Here is a 23,513-nt window from a genome sequence, read left to right as displayed (position 1 = left end):
ATGTTGAAGTATCAGCACGTAATGTTAAAGTACCATCATGTTATGTTGAAGTATCAGCATGTAATGTTAAAGTATCATCATATTATGAAGATTATCTACATAAGACAGTTGAGGCGTTCCATATGGATGTGTTGATAGGTTTGTTACTTAGATACCTACCCACATGCTAGTTAACTATCATTATGCAAATTTAACACAATATAATTCTCAAACGAATTTATTTTTAGGAAAATTAAGCAGTACATGATGATATTGATTAATGCGGTTATAACTCTTACACTTTATTTATTGACGGTTTTTTTTCAGATAATCTGACTTTATTTATGTCATCTCATCTGACAAAGAGTAAATAAAAGAAATATGAAGTTACTAGTAGTTGTGTTATTGCAAGCGATGTGTTATGTTACGCATCACTGGTTTTGCATAACCACGCTTCCTTCTTCAGATACCCCAATATTTTGAACTTTAACTGGATCATATTTCCGTCTTCAATAAAGTATTTAATGGAAATTTTCAGCGGTAAAGGTAGGTTGTTTAACTCCATAACTACCAGAATGAGTTGAAGATTATTTAGACAATCGTTTCAAATTCGTTTAATATAAGGAATTTTACAGTCCATATTCAATGCTTTTTTTACTCATATAGTCTATATATTTATATATATACCTGTACATACATAGACTACTAAAACTTGAACCCGGAAATTCATTTCTTTCTCTTTCTTTCATTTTTAAAGATCGGAGTGGAGGGTTAAATACAATGTAGATTGATAACGGTTTGTTGTAGGACTGTGAAGTCATATTTGAATTAGTTAATGAATCAATCTATTACTGTGTTTCGATGAACGTGTTAAACAATTCTGAAGCAAAGGGCTGCCTTTCGTAGCACAGGTTTGTAGTCTGTCCATCGCCAGTACACCACCCAACACAATTCAATCAGCATTTTGCGAGAAATGTGCACGTGGCCATACATTGTTTGTTAAAACCTTGCAACTGGCATTTTAAGAAAATGTTTCTGGCGATTTTATTCTCTTGTTCTCGTGTAGGTGCAGGTCTGTAGCTCCCGGTCTGAAAATAATTCGGATGGACGACCTGTGAGCTACAGTGCCTACCATAGGAAAAATCTGCAATTTACGGCGCATAAATATTTGCGCTAGTTTTGGACTGAACATCGATTTGTAGTCTTATCACAGACAAAGACACTGGAATACGTAAATACAATGTACTTTCCTTTATTCAATGACGTTATCAAAAATTTACAGTGAGAGCTCTTTAAAGATTTGTAGTTCGTTAAAGTTATTCAAATTCGCAGTAGGAAGGAGAAAAACTTGTGCAAATAAGAGAAGCACAATATTTTATAGGTTTATTATGGTAACAACACTAATATTTTGACTAGTTTTTTCTAAGTACAAAAGAGTTTATCTGATTACCCACTGGTCAGGTAACCAGAAACTTAGAAATGGCAAAAAATATTTTTTTGAATTGTGTAGATGAAATGAGACTTACATGAAATTGTGCAGGCTGATCTCTCTGTAATAATGAGGCAAACAGCAGCGATAATTTCAGTCTTTTTCATTAAAATTATTTCAATGAGGTTTTTTTTCAACCTGTTACACTTAAAAGGCCGCCAATCTGGTTGTCTATCTTGACCTTTTTCAAATGTTTGCATTCTCCTGAACCACATTGTTTGTTTTAAACAAACTCTGTACAAAGAACATTTGAGTTCAGGTTTTTTATGTTTTAATTGTGAAAATGAAAAAAAAAATCAAGTTCTTTTATTGGAATTAATAAGGAAAATGTATCTTAAATGAAAATATTATGTTTTAAAACGATCACGTGACGGGCTCACAGTTAGACGCTACTTTCGAGCTCCGTAGTTTTGATCAAATTTTCTTGGATTTTGACGACGAATTGATATAATTAATGGTTTTTGTGGACTTACATTGACTGTAGGATATACCGGAAAATTTTCCCGGCGTTAATGTGAGTTTATGTGTTTTTTGTATATATGATAACATTATTTGTGTGTACCTGAGACTCGGTGATTAGTTCTCAGAATGTCGCAAATCTCAAAACCGGTCTATTTAAAGAACAGCGAAATCCTAATCACTAATTTTCTATTGGTACAGTGTGTTACCAAAGTGGTCGGAGATACCGTTAAATGTTTACAGTTAGATAGAGATTTATGGAGAATTTATTTGACCACCAAAGAGGGCGGGGAAAAACTATTGCTACAAGGCATAGACGTATAGAACCATTTTAACAAGACCTTGGACATTCGGTAGGGCGTAGCTATCAATCATTGCGTCAAAACAAGTTAAAATGACGCTGGTTTCAAGCGAAATATGCATCAATTGCGTAGTCTTAGCTTAAAAGCCAGACAAATGTTGTTGATTTCAAAGAGCCATGGCTTAGTGGCTAGCAATGAAAAAGACAGTCCTACGTCTGAAAAATAGACAGGCCTACGTTACATTGCTGCTTGACACAACTATCCAATGTCCAAGCTGTTAAAATGGTTCGATTACCGTACCCCTTCCTTTTACATCGCACACGCGGATACTTTAAAGCAATATGAGCTGCAATTTTCAAGTTGAAATTTTTTAAAAAGAAAATATTATTTTCTACTAAAATGACAAAAATGTCATGGTTTTAAAATTTCTGTTAGCACTGTTTTTGTGGGAAAAGCCATTAAGAAGTTTTAATTGGAGCAAAATTGAATTATTGTCGTCCTGTACAAAAATTGATCGGCTGTATATTCCTTATAAGAGAAATTTTTCTCCTGACAAAAATTAATGATTTTTACAAATCTTATCTATCATAAAGCTTAAGTTACAGGCAGACTTATCATACCAGCAGGTTTTTGAAGCAAAATAAAATTCTAAAAAATACAGCTCATATTGCTTTAAACTTATAAGTATATTATAAACTAGTATCTGGCTTGGTATTCGGACTTAATAGGTACAACCAGGTACATACAACTGCGTTATCTGGTTCGACGTTAGCACCGAATGTAAAAAGCGGGCTCGATGGTCGTGGCCATTTGTAGACTATTTTAATCTCCTCGAGAAGAAGAGTAGTAAATGTGATGGTCAATTTGATGACCACCCTCCCTCCTTACGGACGTTACAGTTGTGCAGTGTGTGTTTTGTCACAGAACTTCCATGTCAGAAAACATCTTTATCTTAGCTTTTCACTTGCATAGAGCACCTGAGTTTTTCTTAATTCGTCAGACAATATTTGTCTTTGACACCCCTGCGAATGTGTTCGGAATGTTTTCTTTATCGTTGCTAAGTATGTAATAAATCCAGAGGTGCTCGAATAAAAGTTCACGAGACTTCACCGAGATTTGTTTAGTTCCTGTGAAATTTTGAGAGGAAGTATAAGTGTTCGGATAATATTCTCAAAATACTAAGTACTGGTCGTTTTTCATATCATATCCTACTTTGATTTATGTTAAAACATGAAAATCTTTTAAGAGGTATGTCTTTTTTCATTATCTACTGGTTATTTATATTAAACGGTAATATTCAGAACAGAGTTATCGTTCGTGTTCAACCACGTTTAGAGTGGATGAAACTATAAACATTGGGTTGCTTAATAAAATCATAGCCGTGCTTGATGCTTGTGGTGTGTAATACCATGTTTGTAGAAAATTAATGGATTTCTGTTTTGCATAAAAACCTAGTAAATCAAGCCATTTTCAAGAACCGTTCTGCATAAAATAGTACAGTCTGTTTCACTATTGATGTTATTACTAGGTCAGGCGCGGATCGAAAATTAATCCTATGGGGGATCTCTACTAAAGCATGTTAATTGTTGCAACAGCAGACAAAAAATATTTTTTGTATTGTCACATTTATTTCTAGAACACATTTTATCCACCAATTAATGAAGATAAAGTTTACAATCAATAAACCTCTAGATTTCATATTTGATAACAAATACCTAGATTCTATGAAATAGACTATAAACACGAGGCATGAGTTTTACTGCGAAACTGAAAGGGTCAAATAAAACCACGTGGTCAAAAATTTAAATGACAATAACATTCGCAGGGGTGTTTGAGCCAGACATATTTTTTTTTAAATCTCTAACCTGTGCGATAAGCTATTACTCTGAAATCTTAAAAAAAATGCTTGGTTGTGTAATTCAACACCTTTCGGGAAAATAAGAGTAAAGAACTTTATCTTAAGTTGTGAGGTTCAGATTGCATAAACTAAAGTCTTGTTGAACTATTTCGGTGAAACGATACTAGTCTATATTATTAGCAAAAGAGTTTAAGTATGTTTACAATCTATGCTCATGTATGAAATCATATTAATAAGGCCAAAAAATTAAAAATATGCACAATACTAAGACAATAAGTTATTACTAATCACACACTCCTTCCCTTCTAGTTTATTCATAGTTTGTGGTCCTACATGTGCATGTAGTATTCTAGAAATACGAGATTTTATTAGTTCAGAAAATTCTTAAATTTCCGACTCATCGATATACGAGGTAAAACAAAGGTCATTGCAGATTTTGATTATGCTTTTCAAATCAGAAATTTAGGGAAGCTCGGGTAGATTTAAAGGGATGTGGTAACAATAAGATCGGAGCTTTTCCAATGTGCTATCATGTTTTGATTTTTTTGTAACATCGGTTGTATCTTGGATAAGACGGCATTTAAATCAAAATTGATTCTCATATAAATTGGTGTATAAGAAAAATTTCAACCCAAAGCGATAAAAACCAAATGTCAAAAAAATGAAATTATTTCCAGACACCATTAGGCCAAAATGCACTGATCTAAAAGTGGGTCGGGGGTCTGGAACCCACCCACCCCCTCCCTTTGCAAATTAAAATCTATTAAATTCACATAGTAAAATTCCCTAAAATAGCCCTCCGACCCCCTTGAAAACAAAACTATCCCTCGCGAACCTCCAATGGAAAAAAACCTGTATCCGCGCATGCATTACTTGTTTGATGAAATATTAAAAATATAGTTTGAAACAGTGTAGTTTAAAACTTTTATCAATTCCGGTCGAGTTCTGGAGCATGCAATGGAGGCGAGTTTTTTTCTAAATTTTATATGTACATGTAGTAAAAGGGTGAAAACTTTCAATTTCGATTGAGAGCGCCTATCATTTTAATCGTATTTTTTCCTGCTTGAAAGTCAATTAAGAACACAATTATAAGGCTTCGAGTGTATGTCAGATCTCAGTTTAGTTTTTATATTTAGCAACTAGGCTACAAATAGATATTTGTGTGACGGCCAAGCAAAAACCTCCCTTAAAGAAGCATGGTCACGATTTTGGTCATTTATTTTTCCGTTTTTAATGTTTACAATGCCTCAGTGAGACATTTCTAATAATCAGCCAAAATTTGATTGTGAGTTGTCAGGTCAAAAGTGAGATGCAGAGCTCATGATCTTTTATTGTTTTAAACAAAACTCAGGTCTTCTTTTTTTTTACATTTTGAATTTCCCAAGTTAAGATTAAAAATAAATGTGACAAACGCGAAGAACTGTTTCTCTATGTTCAATACGAATTAGCAGATAGAAAAATCAACTAAAAAAGAACTTTTACTGGTATACTAGTATTGAAACAATGTAAACAAAAACAAGGCACGAGCCTTAATTACATAACAAAGGATTGTAAGCTCTGTATCTTTTCCTACAAGACATTCGCCGTGCTCTAATTTGGTATAGTATGCTTACACTACATAAACCCTCAGTATACTACCAGTATGCAAAAGTAGATGAGTATTCAATACATAGAGAAAAACTTTCAAGAAGCATGATTCATAGTTCACACTAATTGATACTCAAAACCTAAAATGGTGTTACAAGTTTTAATCACGCGCAGATGTATTCGGGTCGGGGGAAGGCGGTCTGGAACCCTCCCCTTGGAAATTTCAATTTTTTTTTTAGAAATTTCTAGCCCCACACCCACCCTTTACAGATTTAGATATCCCTAGGACATCCCCCAGGCAAAATTTTCTGGATTGTGCTTGTTACATTGTTATGTTTCAAAATTACACATTAGCCAATTTAAAAGTTTCATAATCGTTCTGAGCCGGGAACAAGTACAATAGTAACATCTTTCCATATATTGGTCTCAAAAGATCGGATTCGGGTATGAAATTATATGTCTGACTCATACGTGTAAAACGCACTGTTAAATTCTCTCTAGGTCGCTAAACTCAATTATTTTTATTTACAGCCTAATGTTGCATACTACCTGGATACATCTGTACACGTTAACGTGTCTGTTTCCGATTTATCATTTTATGTAGACTAAGTTATTATTTGGACTACAAAAACCTGAACTGCATTTTTGTGCATTTTATGCATTCTTATGCACATTTTACATCTACTTAGCTTTTTCTAATTAATTAGATGCCCATAAGGCTCATAAGTTTAGGTCACCAAAGTCACTATCTCTTGCTATCCATGTTCTAGTCCCTCTTCCGTTATAAGTGAACTATTGTACATTATCAAATCCTTTTCCGAAGCTACGGAACCAACTCTCACCACATCCGGCGCGTAGCTTCAACATCAATTGACATAAAAAAAATTTATTATTTTCATTATTATCATTAAAGAAATATTTCACTTATTTTAGATTAATCAAAATTGTTGAATTCTCCTCCAATATACATTAAGAGCAACATACATGTACTAGTATATAAATATAAATGTTGAAATGTTGCTGCATCAAGCTGTATGGTTTGTATGATACATCGGTATTACGCGTTTGAAAATTATTATTACGTATAATAATTTACATTAATTGTTAATCAAACTAACCTAAAATGGTGTTACAGGTTTTAATCACGCGTAGATGTATTAGGAAGGGGGGGGTCTGGAACCCTCCCCTTGGAAAATTCAAATTTCTAGAAGCTTAAGTGTTTAAGGTTTTCTGAACACGAGATTTCAAATTAACAGTCAAAATGGAAACCTCAAATAATGACTTTATGATATTGTAAGCAACGATCATAGGGGTTACCTCCCCCGTTATCGTCATTTGTTACGTCAGCTGCAATTTATTTTGTTCTAAAGAATCTTCTAATATTGAAATGTGAACAAATGATGTCTGTTAAGGGTTCGCGATAAAAACACACCACTCACAGTCCCCACACTTACATGTAATGTCCGGATGTATATAATCGAAAAGTAGGAAGTAAAGAACATCAACGGCGTGTTGATAACGAAGCGTCTGTTTTGTAAAGTAGGCACATCATTATATAAATTAGTATCTATTTAAAATTGCTGGTATTGATTCTTTTTAAGGTACATACACACCAGTAATATAACGAACCATCCAGTCGTATCCATCAACTGTGTACGTCAGACTGTTCCAGTGCCATTCCTGTCTTTGGTAAGTGCGTACATTATTGTTTTGGCCTACTGTTTAATTTTAATGATAGAATCAAAGAAAGGGGGGATTTGACCCACGTTTAATTTGCCATCTATCACGAAGAATCGGAAAGAGTTAGGCCATATCTATTGACTTGATACCTCTGTAAATTCAATATTCATTGGGAAATTATCTGTTCTGTGATCAAAACGGGAAGACGTTAAACTCTATGCAATTAATTCAATTAATTGGAATGATGCAATATGATAATTATGCCCTAGGGTGTTGCCATACAAAACGTTTAATTCATCTGTGATTACACCAAATGTTTGATTACGCTGAATGATGCAAGATCTTTATAGTTTGTAGCAGATCATTTGAAACTGTTGAACCAAAAAAAATTCCCCAAAGGATTTTAAGGCAAGTTGAGATCAAATTAGAAAAAAAGACGGTTGTACCTGTACATCGGAGGATCGAACCCCTTTTTCAGTGTGTAGTAATTCTCCGTGAAACCACTAAGCTAAGCTGTTAGTTGAATAGTTGCTTGTTTTCTTAACACTACAAAACTAATAAAATTTGTCTAGATAAAAGGAAGATTTATGGAACGAATACAAAAAATTCCGGATGATTTAGAGTTATCGAACATTGGTGGGGATCGGATATCGTTAAAATTTCAGATATGATTTGTTTAGTTATAAACAGTCAATTAGTAAAAAAAAACTAAATATTTTAGATTTAAGCTTGAATATTTACTAGATCTTGACCTTAAGCTTTGAATATATACTAGATCTTGACTTTAAGCTTTGAATATTTGCTATATCTTCATACAGAGCTCTTTTTCTTAGGAAATTAAATTAGTCTAAAAATGGTTTCGACCATCCAGCCCTATTAATTACCGTTAGAAAGGAACGGTTACATTTAAGCACATATACGAAAGGCCAAGACTTTTTTCATTTAATGCCATATTATCAACAAATTTGGTAGACAAAATTAATTCATAATTTCAATCAGTTTGAATTCAAAAAATTAGATATATATAAGAATATTTAAGAGTGATATAAAATCAAATCCTGCAAAAAATGAGGCCACGACGCACGACCAAATTTTATTTTATGTAAACAATAAACCATATAATGTCGAAAAGCTGAGCATAAAACCAAATAATTGACTACTGTCATGATATTCTATGTACCAAAAAAATTTGCATATATTGTTTCGTGAAACTGTATTCAGTTACTCAAGACAGATAATTCTCTAAAAATATGACGTTGCCGGACATCACAAAGCAACAAGAAATCATATTGACGCAACCGTCAAATGGGCCGCAAAAATACAATTGTTGTATGAATCATCATTGGTTGTTTACATAAAAAACACACCACAAAGAAAATAACGCGTTGGTTGTACTATTTTTAATGGTAGATTTACATGTAATTACTATATTTTCAGCAACTCGTTTTGAATTTTGACATTTTACTATTATTATTAAGAATAGATTTCGATAATTTTTTCTAAATGGAATTATAAATCTTATCTACACTACAGTTTATGAAGATAATCATTGTTATTTCAAAAGAATTAAAAATAAATCAGGCTAGCTCAAATTTTCATGTCCATACAAATTTTCGCTTTTTTCATATTTTTGCGTACAAAAAAATGATATGGATGTCATTTCATGATAATTTTCTACTACATCTCACATGGAAATATAATAAATTCACACACAAAGTCATTTTATTTTTAAATACATCATTTATATAAAAGTCCATGTCATTCAAGTCTTTAGTATTTCAGGTCTTTAGTATGTCCCGTATACCGATCCCGATACAATGAAAAACTCCGAAATTTTCTGAATATATCATAGTCTCAATAAAAATGCGTCTAACACAAAAATCTATGACCAACTTTTCATTTACGAGCAAAACAAAAAATATGTTACAGTAATATTTTTAAAACGCATAAAACATATTTCTACATGCAAACTTACTCTTGTAGTAATCCTATACTTCCAAAACAAAAAAATCTTTCCGGCCATAACATTTTTCCCTCCCAAATCATTAAAAACCTAATCCGTGGAGGGGGGGGGGGGGGGGGGGGGCTAGTATGCCTGTGACTCCTACTTTTCAATCTTTCAAACGTACATTACGGAACAATAATGTTTCCTGCGAAAAAGGGGGGGGGGGGGGGCTGAACTCTCTATCCTGCTATGTGCCTAATGGTTAGGTCTATCTTAGCAAAAAAAAGTCCCCCCCCCCCCGGTTCCGACGCCTATGAATAAGATGTGATAACAGTACAGATTCCACTAGAGAAACACAGAAGCAAACTGAAAATGCACGATGACGCAAATAATACGTCAAAAGTTTAAATCATATACTTATAAATGAAGACATTTTACAAATAAACTACAAAACGCCTGCACCAGAGCTACTGCTTACACATGCGCGGATCTAGAGGGGGGGGGTCGGGGGGGGGGTCCCGACCCCTCCTGGAAAATGAAAATTTATTAAATTTACATAGTAAAATTATCGCGAAAATATGCCTCGGACCCCCCCTGGCAAACACAATTATCCTTCGGACCCCCCCTGGAAAAATTTTCTGGATCCGCGCATGTTACACATTTGTTTAATGTGAAATCGGCCCAGGGTTTCAATGCAAAAAAAACAACAAACAAACAAACCTGAAAGATCGCTAAAATTAGTACATACATGTAGGTCCTCGATAAAAATAAAAACTTTACTTGTATGCTATAGTGCTTTGTCATCTGTGAACATAAGCTATCAAAGTCAATAGCCCATTTCATATCACGATAAAGTTCAATTATTCATGTACTGTGAAATCGGCCCAGGGTTTCAATGCAAAAACAAACCTGAAAGATCGCTAAAATTAATATATAAAAAAGATTAAACACGGGTGGCAATATGTGTAATAATTCTCAAAATTTAATGTGGTTAAATTATTTTTGTTGTAATTAAAGAACAGTAACGTACGAACCTGAAATTCGGGGGGGGGGGGGGGGGGGGGGGTTCTGCGACATGGATGCGTGATCACACGATATACAGTCAGCTTGCATAAATGATAGTTCAAGTTGACACATTCCTCTTAAAACAGGTGATCACATTGATATTTGAATGTCCCCTTAGGATTTAATTTTTATATGAAACTTTATACTCCTCATTCTATGGAGACATTCAATATTGCTTTAAAAAATCAATACCGGGACCTAGCTTCTAGAGATGTTTTTTAGTGAAAATTTACAGCCAACTGCTCTATAGAGTTCTATTTTTTTAAAGACCCAACTAAATCACATGGATCTTCATCCCCATCCTCTGAGGTTACTCGTTCCATAAAAAAAATTCTGGCTTGAAGGTATTTTCTTACCCTTTTGCAACTGTATAAACCACTAGTTAAGTAATCTTTTACGATACATTTCTAGGTGTATAATCAAAAAAGCTCAAGTCGTAAAACTTTTATTGCGCATTAAATCTTTCACTCTTTAAAGTATGCTCTGGAAAGTTCTCCTAAAAATGACACAACATTAATATTATATAAAACTTCTATAATTGACTGGGTTAGTGTGATCAGTTTGTGTTGCAATTATTGCCCCATGCTGTTCACAAGCAGTTGTCTCAATAATATGTTTTACGGTGCTACCGTTCTGGCGAGCGCAGCAAGAAATACACATACCTTGCATCATTGTCAACCTAGTGATATTTAGGTATCAACGAACGTCAAAGAATTTTTGAGAGAGTATTGCTCTACAATAAGTATGCCAAAGGTACCAATTTTAATGGTTATGATATATACAATGCAATCCCCTACCCCTCTCCAGAGAGAGAGAGAGAGAGAGAGAGAGAGTCCGGTCCCTGTTTGTAGTTGTGTGATTTCCCACTTTTAAATTTAATGGTTTGACTGTATGCAATATCTATATAAATTTTTTAACTTTATTTTTTCTCTTTATTCCTTTTTATTCAGTTCAAAATGTACTATTGTTTACTTAATACCTGCCTACTGTACATGCATGCACAATTAGGCCTAGCTTAAGAATGGATCGATATGACAGTAAAGTATGGCTCTTGCTAGTATATATTAATATAATCTCTATATTAAAAAAGAATTAAAAACAAGTCATACAATATCAATGAGGCAGGTATCGCAGTCTATACTGAAATAGCTATTACACGCATTACAGATGTTTGATCCATCTCTAAATTTATCGCGGGAAATAAAGCGCGAGAGCACTGTGACGTCATCCAGGACTTTGTTTGACTTTGTTTACGTATCTCGACTCAATACGAAGGTATGGAAGCATGTAACAAATCTCTTGAGTCTCGCCAAACATTATGCGGTACTCAAAACGTGTCTTCAAACCTTAGGACACCGTAAATTACGAGTTAAAAGTCGGCCATTTTTGGCATAGCACCACGGGTGAAAACATTAGAGAGCATTATGGGACGTAGACAAATATTTTTGTTTGATGAACTGTAGGTTTAGCTCGTTCTTTTTCCCGCGCACATTGGTTCTTAGAGCTCGCTTCGCTCGCTATGATAAAATGTACGCTTAAATTGATCAGTGGTTTTACCAGTTTTAATTGACAAATGGCGTTTCCCTTCGTTATACTTTTATTCTCTTTTACTGTTAACACGTTTAATACAGATTGACTGATTATCTCATCATAAACTAATCACCTGATCACTTATGTTGTTTCATTAATGTGGGAAGCACTTTGTAAGCAGTTTCCCAGAATAAATTAAGACAATGATACGCGAGAGATTCGATTTTTTCGCTAGTGCCTACGGGCACTACTACCAACGTTAAGTTTTTTTCCTAGATCTCTTTTGAAAAGAACAACTTCATTATGAATTAGGTAATATTAAGGATCGTTGACACAACTTGGCTGGTAACTGGATGAACGAAGAATTAATTTCGAGTGTTTCGTGTTTCTTTCTTCCTATTGTTTTAGGGGGGATGTCAACACTAATTTTAAAATCCATGAGAGGCAAGTTTTTGTTATATACATGTAACTAGAGTCCAAAATTACCCAATAACTTATTTTTTTTGCCATGTCATCACTAAATGCACATACCATAGAAATACAATTTAGTTGGTCCTAGAAACTTATTTTCTCCTGGGTTTTTTTTAATGTGAAGAGTTTACAAAACAACTTTGAGAAATGTTGGGTGAGCACAAATGCTCGTAAAAGTGTCTTATGCTAATAATTGTCAATTAGTCAATTAATAATTAAAAATTGTTCATTAGTATAAGACTCATACCATTAGATTTAATTGTAGATCGATACAAAGCGAATTCTGTTTTGAAAATAGTTTGATACCATACTTGCATGCATGGCTTGGCATTAGCACAATTGTAAACTAGATTAAGGGGGCTGGGGGGTGGCTGCCATTTTAGGCAATATTGATCTCCTTTAAAAGAAGAGCTCCATATAAAGATAATGGGAAATAATGAAATTTTATATTAAAATAAATGAAATTTTTCTTTATCAAATAATAATTGATAGCTTCAGAAATCACATATAAAATTTTCAAATAAATCTGATGGTTTTATATTATATTATATTTTGACCCCCCAGCCTCCTTAATTGTATACATGTATATTTGTATATAAAGGGTAGTCTGTGGTTGGTTGCTGGTAATTTAATAGTGTGTACGATGTTAGCTGGTGTAGTATGGATCCCATAAAGAAACTACATTTCATTAATATTCAAGATAATGCAATCATAGTCCCTAATTTGGAAGTAGAACTGCGTCAAGAGGCCAATGTACCTATATACGTGAATTATCCATGATGATGTGTTTCGTACTAGAGGCTATTGAATTTTACATATAACAAAAAATCCCAACAGAATAGATACAAATTCTCTCGCTGTACGTTTGTAAACAGAATTTCCATCGGTCTCCAGATTTTAATGGAACATCAAAATAAAAAAAAAAATACATGTACCAAACGATTTGCAAAGTTTCATAATTTTTTTTTGTATGTTTTCCCTCTATTTGTTTATTCACAGGGGGCAAGTTGGATCCTTTTTGTAGTTTTGTTGCACGGAAGCGTTTAAGTGCCACATTGACACATTTTTTTTCATAGTTTTAAAGAATACAGACGGTCGGACAGACAGACAGAACACCACTTTCTGACAGACTCTCACACACACAGCAAGTTGGTACAATGTATTGGTATACACCTACTTATATAGATACACACAGTAAAAATATTCTCAAGAAAAAGAAAGAAAAAATTACCAGCTTTATTATTTTTGTGTAAATCAAATATTTATACAGGAAAAAGACAACTCCATGATGCCCGTCCTTTATTTCATTTGTTTTACATTTTAAAGCGCCAAGCATAGCTAAGCGCTTTATTGTCGTTAAACTTCTACTTCCGGTGCATCAAATAACAACCCCTATGAGCAGAAATATGCATCACTTAAACTGCATGGTTAGGGAACCAGTTTCAGGGGTTTACGCACATAGTTGCACGGGCTATTGTGAATATAAAGTTCGGGCTATTGTGAATCTAACGTGCGGCGCTTACTTACACCATTGCAGTCGCGCAATGATGAGGAAATATAGTGCCTAAACAGAAGCTGAGCCATAGAAAAATCAAATCGATTCTTTCTAACAAAGCTTGCACAAAGTAAGTTTCCTTTAGAACCAAGCTGGGTTAGTGTTTTTCAGTACTATCAGTACACTGATTTAAAATGTAAAATTTACACATTAAAATGTTAATTTTACACTTTTTTGAGTGCTACAGCAAGAGATCACCCAAGCAGATAGATATATGCATATTGAGAGTATTGAGTTTGTACTTTTTAAAATGATTTATGTATATGCAGTTTTCATACAAATTAAAGTGTAAAATTCGCATATTGGAGTCTGAAAAACAAATTAAAAAAAAATAAAAAAAAGTGTTAATGTGGCACTTATACGCTTCCATGGTACATTAACAAGCCCCGCTTTGTGTGATATTTTCTCCCTCTTTTTTTAAAGATTTTATTGAGAAAATAAGGTCTTGTTTGGTTTTGTCACCAAAGTCAAACTTCGGTACCCGGGGTCTTAAAATTTTAATAACTTTGTACTATGCCTAGGAGAAATTCGAGATTATTAAGTGTTACTTTGGTGACGAGATATATTTGCCTAAAGCACTTTTATATATTCTAAGGTTTTGCGTTCCACAAATTTTCTCAATTGAAGTTGTTTGACTGATTTTCATTATCAGGTCTTAGGTACGGAACTATAACATGTATTTACAAAAAAAAATTGATTTAGAGCTAAACAAATGTATTTTACAATTCTGAAATTTAGGTATTTTTAACATGTTATGTACAACAGCGTTATGTAAGCAAGACTTTTCTGTATATAATATAATGTACTTGAAGTAAAGAGCTCTAAAACAAAAAAAATTCAACACAAGAAACTTTCGTAAATCAGTGGTAACTTAACAACTTTTTATACTTTTTTAATGACTAGAAAATTTATCTATACCCAAATATATTTGTATACGTGTATAATACATGCAAGAGTTTATATCCCACTGAATTTGTTTTACATGTAGGACTAGGTACCCAGCATTCGATTGATTTTTCAATCAATAAACAAGGAACTGCTAGAGGGTATACGTATAGCCCGTACAATAAACTTGTCTGCGACCCGGAGTCTGAGGTTGGCCATGCATCCGAAACGGACGATAGAGTTATAGAGACGGATATAATAACATCCCGCAAGTGGAGACAATGAGCAGGAATACATTTGTGAATACATTATGATTGATTGTAAGTATCATATTTAATACCCTATATATTAAAGGTGGGAAAGAGGCTTCAATGTTCGATTCAATCCGCTAGCTCCATTTGTTTTCACATCGTGCTTCTCGGGAAATATATAGATGTCTCACATGGCAGAGGTGTCTAAATTATTAATTGAAATTCGAAATTAATTGTTCTTCTTGTCTGAGCGGGAATAGACAGGAAATCGTTTAATCGTTAAATCCCTATCCACCTGTTTTTTCGCAGAAACTTTAAATTGACTCTTCGTCGTTTAAACAAATTACTTTCATTTCGTTGCAGACAAATCGAAAGTCATCGTAAACAGATATCAAGGGATTTACCCGACTTCTACTTGTTCCTAACTCCAACCCCCTCCCCCCTCCTCGGACACCCTAGAGTCAGGTCAGGCAGAAGGAACTTCGGTGAACTGTGAACCGCTCCATTTTTAACTATCTGTTGTAAAGCTACCCCAGGTGTTCCATGTAAGTACATATACTTAATCATTTTTATCTAAATGTCTTTTAACGATAAAAATTGCATGTATTTACTGTTGGTTTAGAGTCAGGAATTTCTATTGTTTTTACCTTGAAGTAATGGGTTCATTTTCTTTTGATGTAAATCAGATTTTGAATCATGACGATTTAATTTATTTTACAAACTAGAAGTCAATGATGCAAATCGAAATATCTAAGTTATGGAAATTTAATTGTCATTTCAAGGGTACGTGTATAGCGATCGTGTTTTATAAAAATTGGTTTATTGGTAGAAGTATGATATTTTAATGGTTGTCGTGCATGTACCTATTTTAAAACTGTCATACCTAACGCCTGGACTTACCTCGGGTCAGGTGAACAAGATGGGCGGCCATTAATCGTTTAATTAGCAACAAATTGAATGAAATGTGTTTACAACAGAAAACTTGTTTAAAAAGAGGATTAAGATAAGTCGACTTTACCTGTATATGTATCTGTCTCGACATGAACAAAATCAAAGTATTTTTTAAAGTACTTGCTTTTGTTTGTATAGAGATGGTACAGAAAAGGTTTAAACTAACTCGAAAACTATTTTTTCCTTTACACAAACTTTGGCCGAAAGCGTCGACTATCATTAAATCTATATACTTTGTTTATACCATCTATTTCGAAAGCTACACAAGTTGACTTTTCTAATACTTTTTTACACAAAAAAAAATCCCGCTTTTGATGATGTCATATCAATTTCTTCCTAATAAAAAATACACGTAGTCTGGAAAACATTAACTATGATCTGAGCATATTTTATTGTATATCAAAGGATACAAGAGGTTGGTAATTTATAAATAATGCTTTGTTATTTCTCGTTTGTTGGACTTAATAAAAGTTTGCGGTAATAAATTATTCAGATTTTGCTCGTAAAGTTTATTGAATATAGGTTCTGAAGCAGGCCTGCCTGCAATATATCTCAATTAAAGAAAAAGGAATCTACGTGTAATTACACTAAAACAATGTTTGTTCAGAGCATTCAATCTTAAATGTACCCGTATTTCAAACGCTTACAGTTACTAGTATATTTGTATTTCTCCCCCCCCCCCCCTCCCTAAATTTTAATCTTAAATGTACCCGTATTTCAAAAGCTTACAGTTACTAGTGTATTTGTGTTTCTCTCCCCCCCCCCCCCCCCTCCCCAAAACTGGATATTTTCTGCAAAAAAAATACTATGCAAACAAGCTCTACGCCTAGAAAAGTTAAACTTTCAAAAATGTTAAGATTTTTTTTTCAAATGTACACATTGATTAAAGATATCGATGTAACTTTTGGATGTGACATATGAACCCAAATTTGTGTTTTCAGAGAGATGCGGATCTCGCCTAGGAGTGTTTTCAATTTGCTTTGTATGACATTTGCCGTCTATACTCTTGTTTTCATCCTTCAAGTGTTTACTCCTACCATCAGCTACCACAAGCCGACGTATAAAGGTAAGAGGAAACTTTTTTTAGAGGTCTTAAGTAGTTTCTTTTCAACAATTTTTTATGACGACGGTTTAGGGGGGAGATAAATTTGCATGAAAGTATTGTCCTTTCGTTTGTTGTTTTTTTTTTATAGATCTTCCTGTACATAACTGTAGGTATATTTACATATGTACAAATAGTGGACGAGTTTTGTCATTGCTATTTTCATGCCTCTAACGGTAACTTTTCCCCTAAGCCATTGTTTAAAAGCATTCCTAATTGAATTTCAATGCACACCATTACCGTGGCAAATATTGACACAAGGTCTTAATAACAGCGAAGGTATGGCGGCTATGTAAACAAATCATAATGTATATAGTTTACGCTCACAGTTAATTTGGTTTGTTTTCCCTCGGAGCGAGAAGTCCAATGGTCAGTTAAGTTAAAAAACCAATCATGGAAAGAGACTTGCTTTATGTGATAAAATATAATTTTCAAAGAAATCGAACAATGCAATTTTCAAAACAATCTCCGCCGACTAACTTCTGAATTACATTGTGTACTGGGATTACTAGAATTACTACTGAAATAAATTTCATGATTCTGTTTCAACAAAAATATTCGAAGAGACTGAACATAACAATTATTATTCGGAGCAAGTTGATGTAAATTTTATACAAGTTGGTATTTAAATAGGCCTGGCTTTACTGCATTATATATGCAGTTTAAATTTTAATTCACATTTCAACGACTATTTTAAAAGGGAGAATGAGATGAAATTCATCCCATTCTACCTTTTAAAAAAGTCTATGATATCCTTAATTTTGATTCTTTTCATCATGAAAAGAATCAAAATTTAGGATATCATAGAGATCCATTTCTGGCAACCTTGAAAATCTAAAAATTTAAAAGAAGGTAATTGTATTTTAACTTGTGTCACATCAATAGACACAACTCATGCGCTCGATCCTGCTCGCAGAAAACCAAGTTTTATGTGATGGTTGACCTATCTGTTCTCGTAGCTCTTCAATATTTAAAAGCTGTGATCATAATGGGACGACCTATCTATCCATCGCAATTTTTATCGGAAAATCAAATACGTGTGTTGTTCTTGATCAATTGATCAAACCAAACCTCAGACTGTATAGTGTTTCGGGTGTATTTGTCTATGTGAAAAAGTAAAACTTTTTTGCATAAAACGTAGGTAGGACAACGGAAGTCGTTTCTTTTAACTTCAAATGTAAAAGCTTCGGAATTCGTTCCAGTTCCAGGCATACAATGAGGAAAAAAATCCTTTGTTTTTACGACTTTGGTTTTCGAATATTGATTTTGTTCATAATTCATTATCATTTGGTTGATTTCACCCCATCGATATTGATTGTGTTTAATCGTTTAGCCTGTTAATTAGATAACACTGCGGTAGTTAAAACTATATTATTTCAGCAAGGAAAAAATATTCCTTTCAAGGAATGATCGGCATGTGATACTGAGTAAAAGTTGTCAGAATGAACTGTTTATATGATATGCCAAAATACAACATGGGGGGAGGCCGGAAATGTAAAAAGACGTCTATGCAAAACGAATTCTATGAAAAGCGCGTGTTAATGTATTACATATAATTATGGTGTTTTGAACTAAATTGTTGTCACTGATTTTTATTTATATTTGTAAATTTAAAAAAAAAATGTATACATTAAAATTACATGCTTTAGGCATATTGTGTTTACTACCGACACGCACAGTTCTCTCTGGCAAAATGTTTAAAGATTTATCCCTACAAAAGTCTCTTAAATTCCATTTTTATGAATAAATGTGGAAAAATAAGAATGGTTGTAGAAGGTTAGGATATCCTATGTTCCTATGTTATCGTCGAATTTCATCTTAAGACGTGTCCTAAGTTGATTTTCGGATGTTCCTAACTTTTTTCCTAAGTCATATCTTAGGAACACACTTTGGTCATATCTTAAGAAAGTTTCGTGAACATGCCTGCAGATTTTTAAATTTATGACACAGATGCCTCATACGGACACAACTGTGGTCGCTCGAAGCCGATCACAAAAAATTATTCGAACAATACTAAAATTACCGATTCGAATTTTAAAAGCAATCACGACGCCTACGTCTTTATACGTGTACATATTATATGTTTCGTATTTTTTCATATTTACAGAAGATCTGGAAAATTTTACATACAGAGATGCCAGCAGTCGAGCATTTACTACTGTTAGCAATAGTAACACTCATCTACATGTAGGTGCTGAAGAAGTAAGTTTAGACTCCAACAGGCGCTCTGATTTTTGAATTAACAATTTCAAACTTCTTTACAAGTATGAAAAATAAATTCACGAATGTCTATTTTATACTCACATTTTTGTATTTATTAAGAAAGGTTTTAAACTTATTAGACCATGTGAGGTAAAATATAGCTCCTATAGTTGTATGAGAATTATTGTCAAAAACAGACAATGTGGGGAACTAGTTTTTAAAAATCAATAGCAGTGTTGTGCCATGAGAGGATACCTGTCAGCGTACCTAAGGGTTCAGTGCTCGGTAACGGTATCAATCGTGCATATCACATTAATGGGACTCCCGTTTTCAATTTCCCAGAATATGATAAAATATTTATACCATGACTAAAAAAAGACTTCTTTTCATTATTTATGAACCTAAAAAACAGACATCAGAATCTAGTATATCTATAAAAGTTATTTTTCGGAGCTTGAAGTTATGTAGTATGCATTAATTAAAGATAGTAGGTACCGGCATATGTGAATATTAACTAAGAATAGTCTTTTTGAAATTCTAATTATATGCATGATTAACCTCAAACAAAGCATTCACTAGAGGGAAGGAAAATATTTGAAACATATTGATCACTAAATAGTGAATTTAAAAGTCTCCCGTCCACTTGTTTAATTATCTTTTTATTATTTCATTTTATCGAATCGTTCATACTGGCTTTCAATGGATGAAATGAAGGGATAACGTTTACGTTATCTGGTTTGAGCCATTACTGTTACATGTTTAAAAAAAAAGATTATCATACCAAAGCCCATGCAACTATACATGTACATTTTGCTTGTAATATTTTCAGAACAATATTTCAAAGATCTCAGATGCACATTTACATAAATTAGACTGGAAGCTGCTAGAAGACATGTTTTTTAAAATCAATCACAAAGAAGCATTACTTTTTGGAAAATTTAGGGAAAAACCAGGTGAGACTTTTATATGTCAGAAAAATTATATACTTATTTTTTTTTATTCCTGGTAAATATACACCCGAACAATTAAACTCATGGGAATTATAACTCTCTGAATTATGATATATGATTATTTTACTTATTAGTTGAAGATTTTATTAGCATAAATAGTTTGTGTGCAATGGAATCCTAATTTCAAGAATAACCCGAGATAAGATATCAAGTGTTGTTGTCTTCGCTTAACTCGCCGCTATGTGACGTTACGAATAGCCGTATAAAAAGCTCCCTATTGAAAAATCATTCTTCGCATAATTATGTGAGAGAGTATACCGAATCCCCTTCAATTGCACTAACTACGCGTGCTTATTAATCCACAATTTTATTTCATAACCCTCGAAAATATACTCAGTGGTCTTTCAAAGCCTAAGAACCTTATATTGATTGATTGAAAAATTGACTTGTGTGTACTAGGTTAACAATAATCTAGCGAAAATACCCTCTTTACCCCAATGGGCTTGTTGTTTAATATCTCATACTGATACATCTGCTAAGTGCTTTTGATACTGAAGCCAATCTTGTAGAGTAAGCTTTAAACTGATTTGTATTAATGCCAGCTTCAGTTGTTATAGTTTTCAACCATCTTGAATTAAAGCTAGTTATTAGCTAACCTGGTTATGTGGTTTTTCAAAACTTCAATAATAACCAATATCTGTCTAATATGTTGTCAGAAATTTCTCTATAACTTCAAGTACTTGCTCTTTCCACATTTGACAATTTATAGTTTGAGCTCCTCTGCCAGCTCCTTTTTCAAACTATTTGTTCCTCTGTCCAGTAATGGATTAATAAAGCTGTCTAATAACTTGACAGCGAAAAGGTGACCTGCATCAGACACTGAATACTTGCCCAATATCTTAGCTTTAAGAGTTTAATTACCTTTCTTTTTTTTAAATTGCGAAAAACGTACGGTAAAATTTTCTTAAATCTTTTCTCCAATTTCTCACTTTTTACATCAATTTCAATGTCAACCCGTTCTTAAACCGTTTCGACCGAAACACTGGGAAGATGTCGTCCTGGATTCACTACTGAACCTCGAATAAATAGAACTGAGACTTGAACTCAAATTAAAGTGCGTCCTTTTATCTTCTCTACTCTTACAATATGCTTGAGGCCTTTACTCGGGATTTTATCGTAACCAAGATGGCGACCATTACGCCTACAAACACGCCCTTGGGGCGAATTGGGCCTTAAGCGTCTGGTTTGGTCCCTCGATTAGTTGGAAAAGGACACAGAGCTGTCTGGGATGTTCAAAATACCCGGAAAACTATGCATAAAACTTCGAGGCTGTATTAATCCAAGAAAATCAACCAAACACGAGGTTATCACGAAAAGCATTGATCTGTATCAGTTTAAAAGTAACGTGTTACTCGCGAGCCAAATCGAAGAATTTCTTCATTTTTTTCAGTAGATTTTAGCTTTTCATACGGCTATTCGTAACATCACATAGCGACAAGTCAAGGAAGAGAACCCTGAGTATATTACTGATGGTTATGAAATAAAATGACGATTTCTTACCAAAAAAAAGTTTATATCATTTATTTCACTGATGAATATTTCTTTGCCTAACAGGTTTTCTGACAATAGGCATTCCTTCGGTGAAAAGAAAGGATGTTTCCTATATAGAGACCACATTGGACTCATTGGTGATGCACACGCCTCCTCAAGAGCAGGAACAGGTTGTGATTGTCGTTTTCTTCACGGACAGCAATCACACATGGGTAGTGAAACGAGCCACGGAAATCTATCACAAATATAAAACATATGTGGATTCAGGATTTATGCAAATTGTTCATCCACCTCACATTGCGTATCCAAATTTCAAGTATTTGGAGAGAAAGTTCAACGACAGCTCGGCACGAGTAGCTTGGAGAAGTAAACAGAACCTGGATTACTCATATCTTATGACGTACACTAGAAATATATCTAAATACTATATTCAGCTTGAAGATGACGTCATCACAACATCGGGTTATCTCGGCAAAATTAAGAATTTTATCGCTTATAATTTAAAAAAGACGTGGCTTTTTCTTCGTTTCTCTGGATTGGGATTTATAGGTGTTTTGTTTAAAAGTTCAGATTTACCAAAGGTAGCAGAATTTTTACTGGTTCTCTTTGACGAAAGCCCAGGCGATTTGTTAATAAATGATCTGAAAAAAATCAAAGGACAGGCAAAAGATTATCGCTCGAGACCTTCCTTGTTTCAACATCTTGGCCTTGTATCGTCTTTGGAAAATAAAATTCAGAAAATACAGGATCGGGATTTCCCAGGTTATAGGAAGCGGAAAGAAATAGGATGGACGCCTGACTCTCCAAACCCAAATGCTGAAATTCATACCAATATGGACCATTACAAGAATTTTCAACCTGAAGCAGCTTATTTCTCCAGTGCTCGTAATTATTTCTGGACTGTAGACCCTAAAAATGGTTCATTTTTCAGAATCATATTTCAAAAGTCTATCAACATTTCATCCATATCAATATATAGCGGAAACAGTAAGCACCCAGACGACAAATTGACGTCATCGACGTCGGTGAGTGTGTCGAATGTAGGTAAAGAGGGTGGCGAAAAGTGTGCAGAGAGGAAAAACATTGGAAAGTTCGAGAATGGCGAATTCCATTACAATGCGACGAACTATCTTCACAGTATAAAGTGCGTCTCCATTGACATCAATGAAGATCAGACAACATGGATTATTCTAAGGGACATCTTTATTAAGACAAAAACGTAACCGTTCAGTGTCCGTTAAAACTACCACATTGTTCAACTTCTGAGTTAACTACCCAAGTCATGGTCTTTCAAAACGAACTGTGTTGTTTGTAGTAATATTTGACAAATGTATTTCTGCCATACAGAAGGGCATTAAAAAATTAAGGAATGTGTATTATCAATAAAATGTCAATGAGGAATGAGTAAAAGCCTTGAAGTCCCAAATTACTTTGTTGTGTAATATACATGTAAAACGACGTATCAATAACCTAATCATTTATATTTCATTTCACTTCTGTATGGCAAACTCGCTAAAAACTCAACTTTATGAGATTTATATGGGTCGTAAAAAGTATAGTCCACTATGCATCTATATTAATTATACATTGAAACGATGTATAAAAAAAACAATGTCTGATTTTTATTCCATGCAAAAGTTTACTTATCAGAAAAGTTGAATTATAGATATGTTTTTGGCTTATCTGTTTTGCGCTACATTA

At 33.7% G+C, this 23,513-nt stretch overlaps 1 protein-coding gene across 4 annotated transcripts; it reads left to right on the top strand.

Moving 5' to 3' along the window:
* Nucleotides 1-493: 493 nt before the first annotated feature.
* LOC128191512 (alpha-1,6-mannosyl-glycoprotein 4-beta-N-acetylglucosaminyltransferase-like) lies at nt 494-23,477 on the top strand. Of its 4 annotated transcripts, none has more exons than XM_052863625.1 (8): nt 494-525; nt 7,276-7,363; nt 14,909-15,125; nt 15,420-15,601; nt 16,949-17,073; nt 19,217-19,311; nt 20,141-20,264; nt 21,876-23,477. In XM_052863625.1, exons 5-8 carry the CDS (start codon nt 16,953-16,955, stop codon nt 23,033-23,035), a joined length of 1,500 nt encoding a protein of 499 aa, XP_052719585.1. In that variant the 5' UTR covers nt 494-525; nt 7,276-7,363; nt 14,909-15,125; nt 15,420-15,601; nt 16,949-16,952; the 3' UTR covers nt 23,036-23,477. The 4 variants fall into 4 exon arrangements, with proteins under 4 accessions (XP_052719585.1, XP_052719595.1, XP_052719604.1 ...); XM_052863635.1 differs by lacking the exon at nt 494-525 and adding an exon at nt 755-890; XM_052863644.1 differs by lacking the exon at nt 494-525 and adding an exon at nt 1,887-1,982.
* Nucleotides 23,478-23,513: the final 36 nt, after the last annotated feature.

This window comes from Crassostrea angulata, chromosome 1 (genome assembly GCF_025612915.1).
Source record: "Crassostrea angulata isolate pt1a10 chromosome 1, ASM2561291v2, whole genome shotgun sequence".
NCBI lineage: Eukaryota > Metazoa > Mollusca > Bivalvia > Ostreida > Ostreidae > Magallana > Magallana angulata.
The sequence above is the reverse complement of the archived record's forward strand: the minus strand, read 5'-3'. Positions and strand labels throughout refer to the sequence as shown.

Excerpts from the sequence above, each read along its gene's own strand:
- LOC128191512 (XM_052863625.1), top strand. The coding sequence starts at position 16,953 with ATGCGGATCTCGCCTAGGAGTGTTTTCAATTTGCTTTGTATGACATTT. Across the intron at positions 17,074-19,216 it reads CCACAAGCCGACGTATAAAG|AAGATCTGGAAAATTTTACA; the intron begins GTAAGAGGAAAC and ends TCATATTTACAG. Across the intron at positions 19,312-20,140 it reads TACATGTAGGTGCTGAAGAA|AACAATATTTCAAAGATCTC; the intron begins GTAAGTTTAGAC and ends TAATATTTTCAG.